Consider the following 16,963-nt stretch of genomic DNA (forward strand, 5'->3'; position numbering starts at 1 on the left):
GTAGCCTCTCAAAATTGCCTTCACCGCCTGGTGAAGGGGGAAGCGAAGGCCGACTTTGAACGCCGCCTCATAACAGCCAAAATAGCTGTTGGCGTTCTGTTGATCGTCCCCCCAGGCGATGGTGCCAAGTTCAGGCGGCACCCTGATCTTATACCCGTCTCCAAGCGGGTGCATTTGCTTAAATTTCTCTAAGTTCTCCCCCATTTGGATCCGGTCCTTGGAGAAGACGTGGATGCTGAAGGGATCGTCCTTCTCACTCCACTTTTTCCTTTCTTCCTCCTCGCTATCCAGAAGAGGGGGCAAGTCGTCGCTACTGCTCCCAGAGGTAGAGGCGAAGCTGTCACTCTCCGTCTCACCCTCACTTTGGTCCAAGGGGACAGAGGCGGCCTCGTCGCCGCCTTGGTCACATTCCTCTAAGAAAGAGTCAGCGGGGGTTGAAGGGGCGCGCGGAGGGGATCTCTCCAGAGCCGTCTGATCTCTCTGACCAGACGTTTCTCCCTCAGGCGTTTGGCCGCCTGAGCCTTCGCTTTTGTAATTTGGATCGGTAGCCGTCTGCATAGTCCGAGCCATGGTGTCCTGCACAGACACATAACTGGTCGGAATCCATGGCAAAGGGTGGTCCCAACACCCCGAGCCGGCACTCCCAGTCCTAGACTCAGCCGTCCCTGGTGACCGGCTGGACTTTAACCTAGGTTGTGTCGTGTGTGTTGGTGATGCATCCATTTATTGCAAGAAATATATACAAGCGGCGAAAAAAGAAAAGAGCTGAGAGAGACAGAGACGGTACCTTTGGATTTGATATCTGAAGGAAGGCGGGTCCGGCTGGGTTGCGGAAGAACAAAGTTTCTTGCTTGCGCCTGACTCAAACGGATGACTTCTGCTCTCTCAAAGTTTTTCTCTCTAGAAAATTTTTGTAAACGTACAAAATTATGAGGGTAAACGGCTATATATAGAGGGTAAATATGTGGGCATTTCCGTAATTTACCCGGAAGGTGAATGGTTACTATGTAACGGTAAAATTATCGCCAACCGGAGAGTGACATGTGTCACAGATGCCACGTGGCGTGCCACGTCACATCTGTGAGGGGCAAATGTTTAGGGTAATTTCACCCTGCCACGTGGCCCAATCAGAGGGTGACACGTGTCAGCCCCAGATTGGTCCAAAAGGGACCAATCCCTGCTCGACACGTGTCCTCCCAGAAATCAAGGGAAAAGGCGGCCTTCAGGCCCAAATCTCGAGAATGCCGCAAAACGGCGCAGCCCACCAATGAATAGGGTTTAGTGACCTAATCAGGGGCACAATTCCCAATGTACCTATAAATAGGGAGATGTCTCTCATTTTGAGGGCACGTTTTATCATTTATTACACCTGTACTCTCTTACATCAGAGAAACACCTGAGCTTGGAATCCAAGCAGATCCCCACCTAAATTTCCGTACTCTTTATTCCGTTTCAAGTTACTAACTTGACCGTCGGAGGCGGAGCTCCAACCACCCGGAGTCTCCGTTATTTTGCAGGCACAGACCGGCCAGACCAGACTTCGTGACGTAACTCTCCCGAGGGACAAAAACACCCAAAACAAAGTCCATTCAAAAATCAACAATAGAAACTAGGGTTTTGGAGAGAGGAAGGAGAAGATAAGAAAGATTATTATCATAAGGAAATTTTGCAAAAAAACCACCTTTTAAATCTTATTTTTTTGCAAATAACCACCTTTTAAAAAAATTGTTGCAAAAAAATCATCAATTTTAAAAATTTTGTTGCAAATTACCACTTTTTTAGCCAAATTTATCAATTGTGTTACATTGAATTGGTGGTAAGTTGCAACAAAAATTTTAAAATTGATGATTTTTTGCAACATTTTTTTAAAAGGTGGTTAAATGCAAAAAACAATATTTAAAAGGTTGTTTTTTTGCAAAATTTCCTTATCACAATAGTCCACTGTAGAGTGGTTTATATTCAACAAATACAAGCTTAAGTATATTTATGGTACCAATCAATAATCATCTAAGTACGTACTTATCAAATAGCTGAGTTCATTACTTAGCTACCATACCTGGCCTATCCACAAATTAGGTGAGATCGTTTTCACTAATAACTCTTCACAAGTATTAGCGTTTACTTGTCAAACAGTAAAATTGAAATCAATGGTGGCAATATAACGTAAACATAATATCCCCGTTCTAAGTTCATGTTATAACACCTAGTTTTACATTAGCCACATATTAAACTGATAGCCACATATTATTCAATTAGCCACCACTAATTATAATACTGCTAACCTACTTTGGGACCCTCATTCTTTCATATATTGCCTATAAATACATGTGTAACATTTTGCCTTTCTATTCCAAACCTAGAGTTAGTTAAGCCTTCACAAATAATTCTACAATTAAGTTTATTACGTAGTAGATTAATTATTTCCTAGGGAAGTACTTGAAAATGGCCTATTCAAAGGCTGTGTTGCTTGCCCTTATTGCTATGACTCTAGTCATATGCTCTGAGGTCTCAGCTCATCAATTGGATAAATCTTCAACCACTGAGAAATTACGTGAGTTTCTATTGTCTTCTAATTTCTATTTTACGTGTATTAATCTAATGTATGGTTGGTGCACCCGGGTGCACTATGCGCATGGTGCACCCGGAAAAAACATTAGTTATATTTAAAAGAACATGTGCGAAAAAAAGAACATTATAGATATTTATAAAGAACGTGAGCATAATATGTTCTTTAAATTTGATTATTATGTTATTTGAGTTTGAATTATATGTTCTTTATATTATACAATATGTTATTTAATGTATGTACATTTATAATAAAAAAAAAAAAAAAAAAAATCAATCACCCGAGTAACTAGAAAAAAGAACATGTTCTTTACTGTACTATCATGTTCTTTTTGTAAAGACTTTATGTTCTTTGGCTAGAGGTGATCAAAGTTAGACCGACACGGCTTGATTTTGGACGGGTTTTGGGCAGAATTTTTTCGCCCCCAAATCGGGTCGAACCCGACCCGTAAATTTAAATTTTTGGGCGGGTTTGGATCGCATTTTATGCATTTTAGTTGATTTTTTTTACTCAACCCGAAAAGCCCGCACGGCCGGACCATTTTGGGCAGGTTTGGGCACAAAAACTTCAGCCCAAAACTTGGCCCGACTCGAGAAGTGAGCTGATTTTTTAACCTTGGCCCGGTCTACCCAATGATCACCTATATCTTTGTCAAACACGAACATGTTTTTTTTTTTGTCAAATATAATGTTCTTTTTCAAACATGTTCAACCACCCAAGTAACCATAAAAATAACATGTTCTTTTTGTAAAGACTTTATGTTCTTTGTAATGTCATGTTCTTGTCAAATACAAACATGTTCTTTTGTCAAACGCAGGTATGTTCTTTTTCAAACACTAACATGTTTTTTTTTTGCCCATGTTCTTTAAAATATGTCTAATGTTCTTTCCGGGTGCACCATGCGCATGGTGCACCCGGATGCACTATACTATTTTCAGTATTAATCAGCTTGTGACGAATTTAGTATCCAGTTAGAACAACAAAATTATCATTACTTATTTTTTATAATCTTTTAATAGTTTTGAACTAATTTTGAAATTAAAAGCACACATTGCATGCACTTAGATCTCATTATTGCATGCACTTAGATCTCATTATTGCATGCATATGCAAGCATAATCAAAGATAAAAATTAGAAATTACAACTCAATAAAATGTTGAAAAAATGAGGAAGATTATTAAAGTTAGGGTAATTAGGGTATTTCTTGACCCATGAACAACCCACATATGAGCGTTTCTTGTCTCACACTAAAAAGACTAAAGAGGAAGTACAGTGGTAATGGAATCCCACAGTGAAAGAATTAAAGAGTTACTACCACTATATAATACTAATGAGCTACTCCACTCATTGTCATATGGTTTTGAGGTGGAACCTCCCTGGTCTAATAAAGTGGTGGACTTGTATTTTCCCGTATAGGGTGCGGCCCAAATCTGTATTTGACATGGCTAAAATGTATAATAATAATAATAATAATAATAATAATAATAATAATAATAATAATAATAATAATATAAACCTCAATTAAAGTTTGTATTTTTTTTATTGGTGTTATGATTCTTATGAATCTCTAAGGATTTTTTTTATTTTATTATTAATTCAGATTGGATCGGACTGAATTAGGACGATGAGATTTTAATTTGGATTGGCCTTGATTGGATTTTGAAAACTTTGAATTTGGACTATAAAATGGGAGTCCAAATATGTTTTGGATTGGATCGGACTAAGCTTAAGTCCAATCCAAAGTTCGAAAGGACACCCCTACAAAGTATCGTTCACCTCCGGCCCTCCCCAATGCAACCCCCTTAAATGGACCTCCTCCCTTCCCATACCACTGAAACCGGCCCCCCTCCTTTCCTTCAACCAATCCTTCCCACCTTCGAAAACGATCCCAAGCTTCCGACAAATAAGGACTTGTTTGACATTGTTTTTGGTTTTAGTTTTTCTGTTTTTTTGTTTTTTTTTTAAATAAAAACCAAAAACAAGAAACAAGAAAATTGTGTTTTCACTTTTCTGTTGTCAGTTTTCGAAATTATCATGTTTTTAATAAGTTTGAATAATTTTTGATTCATTTTATGACATGTATCATATGATTTTGAAAAACGAAAAACCAAAAAACAGAAAACCACAACAATACCAAACGAGCCCTAAGGTTTTGGGGCTAGGTTGGGGTAGGGGAAGCAAGGGAGGTGTCGGAAATTGGTAATTGGAGCCGGAAATTGGGAATCGGTGTATGAAATTGGGTTGGGCATGGGAGGCCGTGGCCACCAGCAGTGGTTTATGGCTAGCTGGACATTGATTTTATTTAAATTTTTAAAACTTTCTTTTATTTAAAAAAACTTATTTATTCCATTTAATAAAAAAAACTTATTAATTTTTTTAACCAATAAACAAGTGACACATGGCAATATATATTTTAACAAAAACTTTAACCCTTTCTCTAGGTTATTGGTAAACAGGACTGAAAAAAAAAAAAAAAAAAAAAAAAAAAAAAGAAAAAAAAGTAAAAGTTGGGATTATTATAGTTTAATCGAAAGTTGGGATTATTTAAAGTAAATTGAGGAAAGTTGGGATTATTAAAGTGTATTTTTGCCTGATATAATAGATCATTGACTCTGGCTGACCGGTTTGGGATTGAAGAAAAAGAAGACCCCCAAAATTTGGATTATTCTACCAAAATTGATGAAAGTTGGAAATTTTTTTTTTTTTTTTTATTTTATTTTGCCTATAAAAATATAGCAAAAATATTTCGTGTATTCACAATTAATTAATTTTAAATTGTGCGTTACTATGCGTGCGAGATTAGACTTCTCTTATGCCCAATCAAATGAATTACTTCCTCCGTTCTTTTATTATTGCTCCACTTGTCTTCTTAGGAAGTTTCACAAATATTGCACCATTTCCTCTTTAGGAAAAAAATTATTTGTGTTCACACTATAAATACCCAACATACCCTTGCTTTTTCACACTTACTTTTTAATTTATCAATATGTCACATGGGCAATTTTGTATTTTTACCTTTCTCTCTCTTACTTTTTTCCACTACCAAAATATTTGTCACCAACCCCTATGGTGCAATAATAAAAAAGCGGTGTAAGTATAAGAGTGTGATGCATTGATTTGAAATAGATGACGAATCATGTATTAATGTAATAAAAAATTAAAAATAACTTATTAATACTAAGTAAAAATATAATATAGAGAGTTTTCCAATGCTCTTATCATTTTGTTTGTTAAAGTTAAAAGGAGTATTCACTTACCATGATTTGTGTTATATGCTTGTATAGATAAGGGAAAACCAAAAAATAAGCATGCCATATCCACATCATGTTAAATATCTTTCAATGTATCCTGTCAAAAAAAAAAAAAAAAAATCTTTCAATGTAAAATTTTAAAATATCAACTTTTTTCTTACTATTAATTTTATTAACACATTAGATAGATAATAATTTGTACGTAGGATCAATGGCGTTTTCAGTATGGATTCAATTTGCACCTTTTTTCTTTCTTTTTTACTATTATATAATCCATCAGCCCTTAGAGTTGAGGTTGTAAAATTGTCAATATTTTTTTTATTGAAGTTTTGAAATTATTGATTAAATTAAAGTTGTTAATTTATTGTTTTTAGTAGAAAAAGTTTGTAGATTTAAGCTGTGAAATTGTGATTTAAGTTATAAAGTTGTTATATTGTAATTATTAAATAAGAATTGGGTACATTATGTCCTGAATAATGTGAAATAGTACATGATAATATGAATATATTTTTACTTTTTATTGTTTAGATCGAGATGACAGGTTTAGATTATTTTTAGAAAGATTGTGTATCAAAATCATAAAATCATACGCTTAGCTGCCCAAAATGATAATCCAAAACCTCAAATCAATGTTTATTGTCACATTGTATTAGTTTGGAGATTCCGAACCCATAAAAACAAATTCCTGAAATGAAAAATCTAATGTGTTATACTTCATAGTTGATATTTTGGATTTTTAGTAACAAAAAGGTGTTCAATGGACATATGGAGTACATCTGTATAATGTATAATGTACTGTATATGATTATGGTTTGCAGATTCTGTTGAGGAGTCTAAGTATGGTCGTAGTAGAGGATATGGCGGACATGGCGGTGTTGGCTATGGAGGCGGAGGATATGGTCATGGTGGACACGGAGGTCGTTATCCACCAAAAGTAGAGGAGAACAAAGATCAAAAGAACGAAGCCGTAGATATTCTAGACGACTGTTATGGTGACTACTGCCACAGTGGTGGATATGGTGGATACTATCCCCCATCAACGACTACTAAGACTGTCGAGAAACAAATCAAAGTGTAAGTGATCGAGTTGTACCTCAAAAATAAAGTGTGTGTACATTATATATGAATGTTGGTAAAAATGCATTGTATTGTATAAGTTGATGTTAATCCAGCACGTAATGATTCTCTCAACCTTTGTAATGTGCTTAAAATTATGCAATGTAACGACTCTCTTTTAAGTTCTTACAGTTTACATGTATGAAAGAAAGTTGTGTTAGTACTTACACTACTAGCAAATAAGGAAAAATTTCGTCCGAAACATCTACACGTTTCTGACGAAATTCTACCGTAGTCGTCGACTACAGACGACTACGGCAAGAAATTAAATTTGAATTGTTGATTTATTATTAAATTAAATTTTATTATTTTTTATTTTCTTATTTTTTACACACATTATCAATTTTTAAATATTTTATCTTTAACCTATATCATCTTAAACCTTATTAACATTCGTATGAATTAAATTAAACTTCATTTTCAATCTAAAACCTTCATCTTCAACCAGACTAATTTATTAAGAATCTAAAAGTAATATTGATTAAATTATACTATTACTTAAACATTATTAGAAGTATTACAAATTGAAAAAAAAAAAAAAAAAAAAAAAAAAACATCTTAAGCCTTCATCATGATTCATCTCTATTATTAACCTCTATTGTCAACATTAACATTGAACCTCCATTTTTTACTTCATTATTTACCTTCACCCTTTACCAAAATGTCCCCTAAATTACCAAACTCTATGAAAAACGTTAACATGTAAAAGCAATGTCAAATTATCACAATTATTATGTCTGCATTTTTATTTCATAGAAAATCAAATTAGTCGATTCATTTGAATCACATCTCAAGGGAATTTCTAAAAAAAACTAATTCAAAACTCATGTATCATGTTCATGTACAATAATTGTATGGTCTAAAATTATGGAGTACTTGATAGTATTAGTTATTTTTTCTAATCATAATCACCATTAATGAAAACTTTGAAGCTCTAAATATAATAGTCTGTACAAAAAATTTAAAATAAAATAGAGTAAAAAATAAAAAGAAAAACAAAAAAGAAAAAAGAAAAAAAAAAAAAAAACTTGCAGTCAATTAGGCGTGAATAGAGGATTTTTTTTGTTATTTTTTTGGATAAAATTTGTCTTCATTTATCTTTACCTAAAATAATTGTATGGTGTAAAATTATGTTAATTAGATTTTCCTTTTCACCAAATTGGTGTATCTATTATATAAATTAATATATATATATTACTTGTACATAATAATATGTCACATATTTTTTTTTGAATATTCATATACATACAGCTTTTTTGGTTTGACTAATTTCACATACATAGAAATACTAAATACACGTATAAGGTTGGAAAAGAAAAAAAAAATCTTGTTGAGATAATTATTAGACTTAAATATAATAGGATATCAATGATTTTTTTTTTTTTTTTTTTAACACGTTATTTAGATTTTTTAGCACCACACTTAGCTTTCTTATAAAAAAAAAAGCACTACTTCAATAGTTGTTATTTTTTACTAGTTTTGTGCCCAATGCGATGCCCGGATTGTTTATGGAATTTTAAGATAAAATTATATTATAATTCAATTTAACTGATTGAAAATAGAATTCTAAATTAATTTTTTTTTTCTATGAAGTCTATCTATATTTATCCAACGCGGTACGACACTTGGCGAAAAGTTAAAATGCTATACAATGTTGTCTTGTGGCCTAATTATAAGTTTATTATTTGGTATTTTATCGAAAATAAAACTCTAAACTAACCATTTTATTCTAAAATTCTATCCTAATTTGATTGAAAAAAGAATTTTTAACTAACTTTTTTTATCTTATGAATCTATTTAAATCTATCCAAGGTGGCTCGACATTTGGCGAAAAGTTAGAATGTCAAGTGTCACTATTTCGTGACTTGGCTAAAAGTTTACCTTTATATATTAGTTATATGATTTTTGATATGAATATATGATCTTTAGTTTCAAAGCTAGTTCATCTACATCCATAGTAGAATCATAACAAAACTAATAATAGTAACAATATAATACTTCCTCCGTTCTATTAATATTGCAACAATGGACTTTTTGCAATATTCATCACTCTTGTTTGACCATATAATATGAGTTATACGTTAAACAAAATATAGTCAAGTGGGATCTTGTTGGATTCGTCTCATATAATACTTTCTCAATATCAACTTTTTATAATTTTTACACTTACACAATTATAGATATTTAGCATATAAAATATGTTTTGGGATGCGTAATTTCCTCCTTGTTGCAATATTAACAGAACGGAGGAAGTAACAAATGAAGATATATTGTATATCTTAAAATTTTCTAACGAAATACATACTTTGATTTAAAACACTTCTTTTATTCCAAATATAACTCATAAAACCTAATTATCAATCCTAATCATATTAGGATTCAAAAGAACCTTCTAGAAGATTCTAGAAGACTATAATCAATATTAATTGCATTAGAAATGATAATTCATAATAGGACATCCTTTAGATCATTGGGCCGCATATAAGAACCAAACTGGGCCCAGTTTAGTAATTTGGCCATAACTTCCTCATTATTCATCAGAATTGAGCTTATAATATACCGTAGGAAAGCTCTTTTCGAGCTCAATCTAACTACACTATTATTGGACCCTTGTTATGGACCAAACTAAACTGGATTGACTATTTTTATAAAATAGAGTAGATTTTCGAAAACAACAAGAAAGATTTTTTAGTAGAAACTAACCGCAACACTAGACTTTCTACACTTTCACTTCATTCGATTATGATTCGATGCAAAAGGTATTCATCACTGGGTTTGGTTTTGGGGAGACATAAATGGGTGTCTACACCTTTGCAAAAAATGCTCTTTCTTTCCTTAAAAAAAACTCCCTCAAGTCTCACCATTGGAGATGGTCTTATTATTTTGGAATAACTTGTATTTTTATCCCTATCCCCCTGTCCTATGTTATCCCTATCCCCCTAAACAAACAAGAGAAACCTTTTATCCATGTCTTCCTCATCCTATCCCTCCAAACAAACACCTTCTTAACTTTTTAATCAACAATTTGGTACTCCTGCAAAAGAGCCCTGGGTCGTGGCAGTGTTAAGAATTTAAACTAGAGGATAAGGCCCCGTTCATGTCATCTTATTTTTGCTGAACTGAAATTAATTTTACTGAACCTAAATTATTTTTACTAAATTGAAATTATTACTACTGAACTTAAATCAATTTTGGTGAATTGAAATTATTTTTTACTGATTCTCTATTATATTTCATCTTTAGTGTTACTCATTTTCGTTGAACTGAAATTATTTTTATTAAACATAAATGAATTTTACTGAACTGAACTGAACATAGTTTTACTGAATTAAAATTATTATTATTATTATTAAATATTTTTTATAAGGTAAACTAAACAAGGCCTAAGTAGTCAACACATAATTTGGAAAATATTGGATTTGTTTCAAAAAAAAAAAAAAATTGGAAAAAATTGGAAAAAAATAATTGCTTAACACGTACATAATTCAATTTTCATTGCATTTGAAAGTTAGATGCATTGTTTAAACTTCACCTGTCACTTTGTCAGGAAATTAATTCCAAATAAACTGATCACAATTAGAATACAAGTTTTAAAGTCAGTAAACAAATTTTTTAACAGAAACGAAGTATAAAAAAACCAAAGGTAAACCATAACCATTCTACTTGTAGTAAAGCTAGTTAAAGTATGCATATTCATAGACAATAGGAATTGCTATCTACTAACACATTCATCAGTTTAAGAAACACACTGAATTTTCTTAGATTACAAAAGGGAAAAATTTAAGCTCAACTTATATAGAATGGCAATGATCGAAACACATCAGACTAGCTTAGTCATTATTACCGGACTTTATAGCACTGTTTCAGTATTAGGGTCTGTTCTGACCATTTATTGAACATAACTAAGCTGATTTGAACCGAACTGATTAGAGTTGAATTGAACTGAACTGAACTAAACTAATAGAACCGAAATGAATTGTTTATGAGAGAAGGAAATTACGACTGAATTGAACTAAACTGAACTAAAATTAAGATGAAGAGAACATACCCTTAGTTTATATGTATTCTTGGGTTCAAGGTGTAGTTTGTCAATTTCCAGTCTATGACTTGTTTTTTGAGTAGTGGACCAAGATGGAAAACACTAGGAATTTGATCTCATCTAATACTCGTATTGAATATTCTTTGGCAAATTTGAGAGATGAGAAGCCTACTACTGATATAAAGATTGAGAGAGATGTTCTTTTAACGGATTCCTCTTGACTTGACTTAACAAAACTACAAATGACTCATCAAGTCTATGCCTTTACCTTCAGGTCACTTGTGTCAAGGTCGTTGTCTCTACTTGTTTCAAGTTCACTTGTGTGCATTTATTTTAATGGATTATTATTTATTAATGTGTGGTGATGATGCGGAATTATCATCAAGTATATGGATTGAATTTAAGGTCATTATCAATTTTGTCTTCCTTAAATGAAGTTAAACTATGTGTTTGATAGTGTGGAAAATAAAGAAGTATTATCAAGTCACAATGTTTCATCATTTTTTACATTTGTAACTATATTTTATCTTCATAAACAAAAAAATGAAAAAAAAAAAAAAAAAAAAAAAAAAACTGTATTTAATTAATCGATCTTTTTACACAATTTCATCTAAATTAATAATGGAAATAAGGAGTAGTCGTCTAGTGCATATGTTTTATTTCTTTCTCTGGATTGAATCCCTTTAAAAGTTCAATGCTTATGATCAATATTAGTTAGTTGCTGAAAAAGTGACTTGTGATTCCTAGTACTTATTTTTGCTGTTAATTAAACGTAAATACAGCAATTCCAAATTTATCACTCAACCTTCTAGATAAACATAATCATGGAACATGAATAGATTATACTATTAGGAAAAGTACAATTATAGGTTTTTTAATTTTCCTCTTTTGGACAGGTTAAAAAGTACAATAGTTACATGGATGCACGTACAGGAAATTGAAATCAACTACCTTTATTTGTGTTGATAACTTGATACACAGAAAAAACTTGATACACAGAAATCATTTCTAGTATAATCATGAGCAGGCCACCTCTAGAGCGCCAAGATGCTACCATAATCTTTGGATTGCTATGGATTTAGGAAGGCGAGGCCAATTATCTCGTGCAATGCTCAATTACTTGCGCCTGCAATCAGGTACTAACATTACCATCAATAATACTAGTTAAGTAGACAATATTTAATTAATTTTTCTCACATAGTGGACCCAACATACATTCTCTCTCCCCCAATTCTCTCCACTACTTTTGCTTTCTACAATTTTTTTATTTTCAACAAATCCTACTACCTCTATATATATTTTATTACTTTCTCCAATCTCTCATAAAACTTCGCGCATGAACGCATGGAGAAATGAAGCAAGTATTTTAAAACGAAGGGAGTACATGACATGTAAATAGCAGCTACTCCGTATAAGACAAAAGAGTGATGATTTTTTTCTTTCTTTCTAGTGGTATAAATATTGTACCAGTGTTACCTATAATGGCTATGAATAGTACTATTGAAACAACTTATACTCTAATAGTATAAATTACATGTACGGTATAATAGTATATTAAAAATACCACTGTAAGGATAATGGTACATTAAAAGTACCACTAAAACGACAAAAACTCAAAAAAAAAAAATGTGAATATACCGGTTAACCCTCCTATATACTAGTTCATTGACAAGATAAATAGATGATTTGACAAGTTTTAAATTAGTATACCTCTTTCAAATTGCGCCTACATTTGGGCTTGCATAGAATGTTTCTAGCATGTTGTAGCTCGCTTATGACTTCCCTTATCTTCATTCGATCGTTTGGCAATTGACTTGAGCAAGCAACTCCAATCTTAATGACAAACACCATGCACTCCTCTCTTTTTTGAAGCATTACTTGAGTTCGTGGTCTTGTTTCATCTAATTCGTCACTTTTATCCTCCAAAAGTGTTGAGTCAACAATTTGCAACACTTGGTCAGGTAATGCTGCCTTTGCATACATATGGAGGTTGAAGTCTTCATTAAACATATGGTCGATGGGTCTCTTTCGTGTCATTAGCTCAAGAAGTAGAATTCCATAGCTGTAGAGATCAGCCTCAAAAGATGCTTCATTTCCCAAGCCATACTCTTAAAGATGGAAATTATTAAAGTTATATATTATGATAGTACTTATTGAGACGAATCCAAAAAGATCATACATGAATATATTTTTTCATACATATTATTCACAAAAGACGACGGTCAAAGGAGGGGTGGTGAATAATGTAAAAATCAAAGCGGGTCAAATAATAAGGAACGGAGGAGGAAGTATTAATTACCTGGAGCAGCATAACCAACAGTTCCCTTAATGCCAATTGAACTGCTTTGATTTGGGTGCACGGGTGGATGAAGAACCTTTGCTAACCCAAAATCTGCTACACGTGCAACCATGTCATTGTCAAGCAATATGTTGCTCGGTTTTAGGTCGCAATGCACAATCTGGCTGCCACACTCACAATGGAGATAATTTATAGCATGGGCCACATCAATGGCTATATCCAACCTTTGGAGAAGGCTTAGATTTCCATTTTCGTGTAGCCATCTCTCAACACTTCCATTGGGCATTAACTCATAAACAAGAGCTTTGAAATCATTTCTCTGGAAATCCATACTTGAGCAAGCTGTCAGTATCCCAACCAAATTACGATGACGGATATTCCTCAATGCCTCACACTCTGTCATGAAACTCTTAGACCCACCTCTTTGTTGCAAGTTGAGTACTTTAATGGCAACCGCCTTTCCATCAAGCATCCCTTTAAACACAGAGCCAAAAGTACCCGAGCCAAGTAGATTTGTTGAAGAAAATCCATCGGTCGCTTTGAGTAGCATGTCGTAGGACACTTTCAAGAATGACTCCTTCTGTAGTGCGCCCAATGAGCTAGATTTCCTTTTCTTGCTACGACGTTTCAAGTAGAGCCATATGCATGTGGCCATGACCAATACCCCGACGCATGCACATGTTATCATAAATGTCAGCTTGAGAGCATGAGACATTCTTCTTTTCTTCCCATTTTTCTCCACACATCTTGTTAGATGTAGCTCCCAAATTCCACCACAGAGCCTACTATTGCCATCGAGAGATATTGCACTTGCATTCGCAAAAACTCCTTTAGTTGGAACACTTCCCTCAAAATCGTTGTAAGATAAGTTAAGGTACATGATGGGAAAGGTAGAAAAACATTGAGGAATGGTGCCAGAAAGATTGTTCTTGGAAAGATCCACTACTGAGAGACTTTTCAAAAAGGTGAATGTAGGAGGAATTGAACCACTAAACACATTGTCACTCATATCCAATCTTACAAGTTCAGGTAAGTAGTTAAAGACATCTGGAATTAATCCTATCAGTTTATTTCCAGACAAACCAAGTTCTACTATACTAACTTGCTTGCTGATCTCAACAGGCATGGGCCCTTCTAATTTATTATAAGATAAATGTAATTTAACAAACTTGGCAGATCCTGCAAAGAGATTCTTAGGCAAGGGTCCATTGAAATTATTATTGGATAGATACAAAGACAATAGGTTTTTGCAATTACCAAGGCTTGGAGGTATGCTGCCTTCCAAATTGTTATATGATAAGCTTAGTATGCTCAAATATGGTAAATTTGCTATTGAAATAGGAATTTCACCGGTCAATTTGTTGTTATTAAGATATAATTGCTCTAGCTTTTGAAGCTTTCCAAGATCTTGAGGGATGGTTCTAGTGAGGCCAATTGAATCCATGTATATGATCCTAAGGTTGATGAGATTACTAATATCAATAGGAAATTCTCCACTTATTAAATTTTGACTAATATCAAGCCATGTTAAAGTAGTGGTAAGATTGACTACTACTCTTGGTAGTAATCCTGTGAAGTAATTGTGTCCCAATGATAGATGATACAATTTTCTACAACTAACCAATGTAGTTATAAAAGAGATGTCACCTTCAAAACTATTGGCATGGAGGATTAGCTTTTTCAGGCTATGAAGGTGTCCAAAATCAAAATTGGACATGTTACCTTTTAAGTTGTTTCTACCAAACTCAATATTTTCAAGACGTGTGAGGTTTGACAAGTACATTGGTTATGGGCCTGAAAGATGGTTGTTGAAAAGTAGAAGAGATTTTAAGTGAGGAAGTGAAGCTGTAAGTGGTAATCTTCCATGTAGTTGGTTGAAAGCCAAATATATTACTTCAAGGGAGGAGAGGTTGAAGATGGATGGGGGAATCAAACCAGTTAAACTATTGCAGAAAAGATTAAGAAATATGAGGCGAGGCAATGCTCCTAATTCCATCGGAAGTTTCCCATGTAGTTGGTTCTTAGACAAGTCTAAATATTCAAGAGAGGAAAGGTTAGAAATGGATGAAGGAATCATACTAGAGATTTTATTAGAGGAAACCAACAACCGTATGAGGTTGGACAACGCTCCTAATTCCACCGGAAACTCCCCATGTAGTTGATTTTTAGACAAGTCCAATAACTCAAGCGAGGACAGGTTAGAAATGGATGGTGGAATTATACCTGACACTTGATTTGATGAGATGTTCAAACAAATTAGGCTACTCACCCTTGAAATGCTCGTAGGAATAGTTCCCGTAAACCCATTGTCTTGACCTTGAATCACAACCAACCTAGTAAGATTTTGTATCACTTGGAAGAGAGATCCAGAGAGTTTGTTAGAGTAAACCCAGAGGTATTTGAGGTTGGACAACGCGCCTAATCCCATCGGAAGCTCCCCCTGTAGTTGATTATTAGACAAATCTAGTGATTGCAGCTTCAACAAACGACCAACTTCAGGGGGAATATGACCATGCAAACCCGTATTGCCAAACGCTATAATTTTCAGGTTGCTCAAGTTTCCAATGAAGGGAGATATGGTTCCTCCTAAAAAATTTCCGGTTAGCGATAACGAAATCACTGTATTATGTCTGTGCTCACAAGTCACACCATCCCAAAAACAATGGTGATGAGAGTGATTCCAAGAGCTTAAAACACCATCAACACTATGATCGATAAGTTTGCTCTTGATTGCTAACAATGCTGTATAATCAGTTTCGTTACCTCCATAATTAGTGCTATCGAGGGTATAAACTGTTGTGAGTTGTTGCATTGTTAACACAACAAGAAACAAAGAAAGGGCTGGTTGTATGAAAAACAGAGGATGAAGTGGTTTCATTTTGTTTGTTTTAATTTCTTTCTTTTCAGTTTTTGTTTTTGAGGTGGTTTCTGGCTTTAATTCACCTCATTATATAGATTTTTAAATTCCCCTTCTACACGCATAACAATTGTTTTATTATTATTATTATTATTATTATTATTATTATTATTATTATGACAATAACACAGGAAATGTCCTTGTCAAAAATAATACTAGTATAAGTAAATGGCTAGATTTTTTTTTTTGAAAAGTTAAAAGTCTTACTTCATATTTATGAAATTTTTATTCAAGCAGCTATTATTTATATGGCATGATTATTTGTACCTAATAAAATGATCAAATACTCCTTTTGTTACTTAGGTGTCATTTGATTGCTATGGAAAATTACTTCCCATAGGAATTTGTATTTTATGGGAATTAAATTCCTCCATTAAAATCATGGGAATTGTATAAAGTTGTTTGGTTGGCATGAGCAAAGTTGCAAATCATGGGAAGTTTGACTTATCTAAGGGGGTTAGGTAATTAACTTCCCATGTTTTGTGGGAAGTCACAATTCCCATGAATTTGCAATTCCCTCATTAACAGTGTGTTTGGATAACATTAGAGGAAGGAAAAGAAGGGGAGGGAAAGGGGGGGGGGGGGAGAGAAGAATGATGAGTTTTCCTTCCAAATCTCTCCATTGTTGGAGGGATAATTTTCCTACAATTTAATCCCTCCATTCTCTCCCTTCCAATTTTCTTGCTTCCTCATTTGTTATCCAAATGAAAGATATCACATCGCTTCATTTCCCTCTCCTTCTTTTCCTTCCATTTCCTTCTATCCAAACACACT

At 33.5% G+C, this 16,963-nt stretch overlaps 1 protein-coding gene, 1 long non-coding RNA gene and 1 pseudogene across 3 annotated transcripts; 1 reads left to right on the forward strand and 2 right to left on the reverse strand.

Moving 5' to 3' along the window:
* The first annotated feature begins 2,353 nt into the window (after window positions 1–2,353).
* On the forward strand, window positions 2,354–7,101 carry LOC145642154 (uncharacterized). The gene is made up of 2 exons (XM_081693249.1): window positions 2,354–2,551; window positions 6,637–7,101. Exons 1-2 carry the CDS (start codon window positions 2,443–2,445, stop codon window positions 6,894–6,896), a joined length of 369 nt encoding a protein of 122 aa, XP_081549375.1. The 5' UTR covers window positions 2,354–2,442; the 3' UTR covers window positions 6,897–7,101.
* Window positions 4,875–11,111, reverse strand: LOC145642155 (uncharacterized). Its single transcript, XR_014115649.1, has 2 exons — window positions 10,983–11,111; window positions 4,875–5,915 (listed from the first exon to the last, which is right to left on the reverse strand). It is a non-coding gene; the product is annotated as an uncharacterized LOC145642155 (long non-coding RNA).
* A 681-nt stretch (window positions 11,112–11,792) lies between these two features.
* Window positions 11,793–16,172, reverse strand: LOC145642156 (uncharacterized; annotated as a pseudogene). The gene is made up of 3 exons (XR_014115650.1): window positions 13,273–16,172; window positions 12,684–13,081; window positions 11,793–12,099 (listed from the first exon to the last, which is right to left on the reverse strand). The product of XR_014115650.1 is annotated as an uncharacterized LOC145642156 (transcript).
* Window positions 16,173–16,963: the final 791 nt, after the last annotated feature.

This window comes from Chenopodium album, chromosome 8 (assembly GCF_948465745.1).
Source record: "Chenopodium album chromosome 8, dcCheAlbu1.1, whole genome shotgun sequence".
In the NCBI taxonomy this organism is placed as follows: domain Eukaryota; kingdom Viridiplantae; phylum Streptophyta; class Magnoliopsida; order Caryophyllales; family Amaranthaceae; genus Chenopodium; species Chenopodium album.